The 6,364-nt window shown below is 42.5% G+C and overlaps 1 protein-coding gene across 1 annotated transcript; it reads right to left on the bottom strand.

Moving 5' to 3' along the window:
• Window positions 1-261: 261 nt before the first annotated feature.
• On the bottom strand, window positions 262-3,096 carry ccn1 (cellular communication network factor 1). The gene is made up of 5 exons (XM_085376812.1): window positions 2,873-3,096; window positions 2,439-2,673; window positions 1,756-2,100; window positions 1,439-1,644; window positions 262-1,316 (listed from the first exon to the last, which is right to left on the bottom strand). Exons 1-5 carry the CDS (start codon window positions 2,918-2,920, stop codon window positions 1,014-1,016), a joined length of 1,137 nt encoding a protein of 378 aa, XP_085232938.1. The 5' UTR covers window positions 2,921-3,096; the 3' UTR covers window positions 262-1,013.
• Window positions 3,097-6,364: the final 3,268 nt, after the last annotated feature.

Below are 6,364 nucleotides of genomic sequence, written 5' to 3'. Positions count from 1 at the left end.
GAAAGCAAACTAGCTCGCTGCAGAATGGCATTCCAAAAGCACAAAAAGTCAGGAGAGCAAGCCTCCAAGGTTGTGTTATATAAGAGCAGAACGAGCCGCTCGGTGTCTGTCTGAGAATCTGTTGGCTCTATTGAATGATATAACAGAGGGCTTAAATATCCCCGGTGCGCCGTTTGTTTGTCCCGTCCCGCAGTGCAGTCTGAACAGACTCGACTCTGGGCTCGTCGTGTTTCATATAAATAAATCAGTTTTATTGTAGCATATAAAATTAAATCATTTTACAATTTATTCCAGTATGACACATAATATCCAAATAAAGTAGCTACATTATTTTATTTTGATAAATAATATTAATAACAATAATAATAAAAAAAAACATTCATTCATCCTTTGACATGTTTCGCTTTGTCTTTTTTTCTTTCTTTTTTTCTCATGAAGGGAGGTCAATAGCTGCCACAAAACATGAACAATAATGCCCACGTCAGGAAGGAATGAAACCGCGCGCCTGTTAAACAAGTCGAGAGTTTACATTTCATCGTCTGGTGTCTTTTTTTTCTTTCTCTAAAAAAAAAAACAACCAAAGATACAACATGATAATGCTAATTGAAGTTGCGCATGTGCATATCTACATATACACACACAAGTCTACAGTCTGGGTCATGTCTGGTGTACGGGATCAAAATATACACAGTGAATCGATATCAGCGACTAAGATTAATGTACAAATATTAATTACATCTTGCTCCTTAACGAAGCTACTTCAAATGCTCCAATTAATACGAAGCAGTTCATATTAGGCATGCTGAGTCACAGCAAACAGTGCACTTCATTAAGTCCTCATGATGTAAGCCAACAATTCCTTGGGAATCTCGTTACAACAAGAAGCTGGTAGTTGATTGGTGGTCTATTTACACCCCTGCTTTCATCTAGACTGCCATTGGCTGCCAATGATGCTGCTGCTGCTGCTGCTGATCTCTTTCTCTCACGGAGGGGTTTTGGCTGCTCCTCACCAATCAGTCTCTGAACTTGTGGATGTCGTTGGAGAGGCGGTAGAAGGGATAGGAGGCTTCGTTGGCATGGGGACAGTTGTAGGTGCACTTGCAGGACTCAATCATCATGATGTTCTTGTAGAAGGTCTCGCCGTCCTCACAGCGGAACTTGACGCGGATGGTTCTGGTGTCGTGGGGGCTGCAACAGCGGCTGTCCATGCAGGTTCCGCAGTACCTGGGTCTGTACTTCTTCAGGCTGGAGCAGCCGGCGTAGGTGAACTTCACCGGCTGGCTCGATCTCTTAGTTCTGCTGCACTTCTTTCCCTTCTGCAAGAAGAATGGGCACAAGAGCGACAATTGTCAGTTGCGCACTGAGACCCAGCTGTAGCATACCTTCAGCATCATGCGTGCTTCCATTGGATTGGTTCAGCTAGCTGGCTCGAGCTTACCTTCAGACTGGAGTAAGGTGACTGGGTGCATGGCCGCACTTCGCAGATTCTCGACTCTCTGACCAGCTTGCATTCACTGTTGTTGTTGGTGACTCGGGTGGAGATGCCAGTTCCACAGCTCTTGGAGCACTGGGACCAGGGTGTGGTTTGAACGATGCACTTCTGGCTCTCGAACATGTGGTGGACTTCCGGCTGTGGTCTGTATGCTATGATTAAAAAGAAGCAATGAAATTATTATTGAATCTGAATGCAGTTTATTTTACCATCTCAGTTGAACCCAGAAGAAAAACCTTCAGAATTAAAGACTGCTTTCTTACCTGGTAGGGACTTCAGCCCTCCCTTGACAATTGAAATGAGCTCATTCCTGTTGGTGAGATCATCTTCCAAATCCTTCATCACTGAGTCTTTGCCAAAGATCTTCTCTAGGGTGTCTGTCTCCTTGCTGTCATCACACACCCACTCTTCACAGCACTGGCCTGCTACCTTGACCAGCCTGGGGTTGGCACAGCCCAAGTTGGGAAGAGAGAGCTCCTGCGGGCATAGCGGTACGCATCCCACTGCCCCATCAATGCATGTGCACTGGTGTTTGCAGTTGGGCTGGAAGCTCTCTCCATTCTGGTAGATCCTGCTGTTGTACTCACATGGTCTGCCCTCTGACTTGGCTGCAGCAAGCGGGGAGAAAAAGGAAAAAAACAGAGGGAGAGGAATGTTATTCTTTCCTGCTTTGCTCAAAGAAGTCTGCTGAAGACATCACATGGCTGCCAGATAAGGATCAGTTAAACTGTGAAATTCTTCAGGCTGCCTGTGAGGAGTCTTTTTCCCTCCACAGTGGGCTGCCTGTGCTTTGAGGTTCAGACTAGTTTCCTCCTAGCTGCATTCCATAGTGTTGAAATCACATAGGTTCCCATATTCTTGAATAATAATCCCTCTTATTAAAAAAAAGTCTTCAGGCTAAGTCATGAGGCATGCACATCTGGAGGAGGATGATCTTTATACATACCTCGGCAGATGCCACGAGTAGTAGCAGCAGCAAAACTGGCCCCAAAGTTACACTCCAGTCCTTTAGTGTGGTCACAGGGCTCGGTCAGACTACAGTCCTCGTTCAGCTGCCTGGCGCAAACTTTGCAGCAGCCGCAGCCATCCAGGACGACACTCACGCCGGGTGCGCACTGGGGCATCTCCCGAGGGCAATCACACACGGAGGGGCAGGAGGTGGAGGAATAGGAGGAGAGGACCTGTATAACCAAAAAAGAAAAGAAAAACACAAAACCATCTTTTAGAAACGTTTAAAATCAAGCGACATAGAATGGCTTACAACAAGATAAACTTAGTCTCAAAAGAGCAGCTTCTCCTCTCTCTAACTAAATGTAGGGAATTAAAACCGCAAAACGTTTCTCTTTATATTTCAGTGAAGAGTGAGAGAGGGAGACTCACCAGGTTAAAGCTTCCGAGGAAGGCAACGACAACAGTAAGCACCAGCATCTTGGATAAATTTCTTGTGCGCGTTCAAAAGGAATCCTGCTCTCGGTGTAAGGAAAAGTCTGTCTTCGGAGGAGTCCTTAAGTATTCCCTCTCTTAGCCGTTTGTCTCTCTTAATGTCTTTGCTGGTAGTCTCTATCGTCAGAGGCTCCTTTAGAGTAGAAGAAGCTCTCAGTGAAGCGCTTGCAGTCTGCTGAGGTCCGGCCACCTCTGTACTTTTATACTATAGTGAGAAGCTGACGTCGTCGCTGGCCTGCCTGCTGAACTGTTCCCAAACTATGCCAGGAATGTTTCTCGGCGCATTTTCCATCCAAGACCTAAGCTCCACCCTGTCTAAACCTTTCTCTTTTTTTTCTCTCTCTCTTTCCCAAATGGATTTTTCCCCCCTGGATCCCATCTGAACACACTTTTCCGTCTCACATTTTTCCCTTCTTGTTTATCCCCCCTTTCATTTTCTTCCTCTGCTCGCCCCTCACGTCTATCACATCAGCTTCATTTGGGTTTTTTTTTCTGAAGTGGTGAACTTGAGATGCTTTATTGTCACTTTTGTGTGTGTGTGTGTGTGTGTGTGTGTGTGTGTGTGTGTGTGTGTGTGTGAGTGTCAGCCGTTGAATTTTAGAGTCACTTGTCTTCATATAAGAATGCCATGTCGCAGAATATCCCCAAAATAGCATCCCAAGACTTAAAGATCAGATCAGAAGTTTGAACAAAACTTTATTATGGATCAATTTAAGTGTCAGTTATGCAGTTGAACATGTTCGACTGTTGCTGATTACTGTGTCAGGCATGCTTTTGCCTACACAGTAATTAGGCGCAGATCAGTTGATTAAATACACTTTTACAAGACGATGAACACGTTTAAAATAACCGTACGAGCTTTTCTCTTAAAGGTGTAGGCAGAAATACGTTGAACAGTCTATTTCTGGCTCTCCGGTGCCTTTATTCAGGGGAGCTAAGCATTACCAGATGCGCACCAGAGCTCAGACGTAACAATATTGCCATATTTGGTATGGCAGTAGCTTGCATTATTAACATATTTCTCTCCCCCTTGGCCAGCATTCCTGACAGCATAAAGGCTTGTTAAATATGTTCTTCATGCAGGGAAATTCCTTTTCCTTTCATCCTTTGAAGCAGTTTTGCCCCCCTTACACACTCACACAATGTGTCCATCATGTTTCGTGGGGGGAAGAAAGAAAGTGGGTCCTGCTGTAGGTGAAGTGATCTAATTTTCCGCAAGAGATGCGGTGATGTTAGTGGTGTTTGGTGGGGGGAGACAAACACTTGGGTCTTTGTCTTAGTTTTTAACAACACGAGTCTCAATAAGTCTCTTCCACCTGAGTTTTGAAATGATTCCGAGTTATAATAGCTTTGACCAGGTGGCAGCAAAATGCGTAAAGACGAGATATAAACCGTTGTTATTGTCACGACGGGATGGCAGATTCCAAACAGGATTTCTTTTTTCTTTTCTTTTTTGCATGAGGGCAAAGAGTTTGTGTTTGTAAGGATCGGACATTTCACTTCTCCCCTCTTCCCTGTAGCCTTATGTGTAGACTTTACATAACGGCACAGTGAGACAGCAGCACTGAGCAAGACGGCTGAAGAGCCTCTCCGGTGAGTTTGGACTTCCTTTGTTTTTTTTGTTCTGTTTTGATTTTCATTTTCCTCTAGTGAGCCTAACATTGGTGGCTACCCTCAGAATAAAATCCCCTTTATATGATAATAGAACATAGCAGATACATTTCTTCTAAAAAAAAAAAAACCAGCCACAAAAATAAATAACCCTTGGTAAAGCGTCTTCTTCTTTGTTTTCTCGCAAGAGACACTTTTTAAAAGATCTTTTAATAGCCTATAGGTTTCCCCACGTGGACTGATTGTCGTGGTTGTTATTTTTGTGGCCATATTTTTATAATTCCAATTCAAGACACTAGATGGTGATGTGTAAGGAATAACTGGTGGATGACCATTTTTATTATTATTATAATTTAAAGACTGACCAGAATCCAAACGTCAAACCATCTTTAAATAGAGGAGGACGTATTCATGTGATAACAGTCCTTGTCCGTGAAGCCTCTTACTCACGTCTGTGTGAGTATTCAGAATGGAGATGGACGTGTGGGTGCAGCCTTTTTGGATAGGGGGTGTGTCTTTGTGAGCACATGTGTAGTGTTCCTGTGTGCATTGCAACGCTGTATTATGAAAATGGGTCTCTATTTTTGTGGCAGTTATACAATTTTTTAAAGGGAGATTTCTATTGTGGCCCTGACAGAACGCACTGAAAATTTAGAAACAGCTACAAAATCACGGAAAAACACAACGGAAGTTAAATAAAGTACAATAGAAATAGAAAAAAACAACACAGTAGAATTTGAATGAAACACAACGGAAGTTGAATAAACAAATGGTAAGAAATGCTGCAAAAAGCGCACAAAACGCAACAGAATTCAAATAAAACACAATAGAAATAGAAAAAAACACAAGTGAAGTTTAGGAAAACAAGAGAAATACAATGAAAAATGCAGCAAAAGCTCAGAAAAAACTCAAAAAACAATCTAAGTGATTTTGGGGAGATAATTTGATGGACCAGCTGCAGTGAGTGACAAGCAAACAGTAGGTGGCTAACATCAAACATGCACAATATTATATGAGTTGTGTGATTAAAACACATGTTACAAATCCAATAAGTCTTGAAGCGTTTTAAGGGGCAAACCTTTGCATGTTTTCCTTTCTTGTTATTCCCACAGCTGTTTGGTCACGTTGTCTCCACTGAAACATTTCACTTGTACTTTTTTGTGAATTTGTTTATTTTTCTCCTTCTGTTGTGTTTTTGTCAACTTCTGTTGTATTTTTTCTGTTTTCATTGTGTTTTGTATGCTTTTGTGGTCATTTTCTTTTTAAATTTCCTGATGTTTTCTTAAGTTACAGTGCATTTGACCTCTCAGGACAACCGTAGATATCCCACACTGAGACCCTCTAACACACGTCCAGCATGGTTAGGCCGGATAAAGACACAGTGTGTTAAGCAGGCTTGATGAGGAAAGTTGATTTTTTTTTTAAGCTTAATCGTGCATTTAATTCCACAAATGTATGTAAAAATAAACACTGAAGTGGGAGAACACTCCTTTAATGGTCATTTATATTATTGCTTTGTTTGATTGTCCACTTCTCAGTTGTCCTTTAGTGTTGTAATGGTTTTATGCCTACCTCTGTGTGTGTGTATGACAGCATGTTTGCATCCGTCCCAGTGTTACAATGATGGGAAGCAGTGTTTTCATTTTACGTCAGTGGAGAATAACACGCAGCAATATTCATTCCATTATTCCCCGTTCATTTTAGGAAACATTCCAAAAGCTGGATGTGCGTCTTTTGTTGTAATTGCCCTTGCCAAATAGTTTCCACTAAAGCCATCGGAGAGCCCCTCACGCAAACAGCACACAATACGGTCCTTTG

The sequence above is a fragment of the Diplotaxodon limnothrissa genome, linkage group LG17, assembly GCF_057381915.1.
Source record: "Diplotaxodon limnothrissa isolate DT_005_m linkage group LG17, D_limnothrissa_male_GT1.1, whole genome shotgun sequence".
NCBI lineage: Eukaryota > Metazoa > Chordata > Actinopteri > Cichliformes > Cichlidae > Diplotaxodon > Diplotaxodon limnothrissa.
This window is presented reverse-complemented; position numbering and strand designations above follow the sequence as displayed.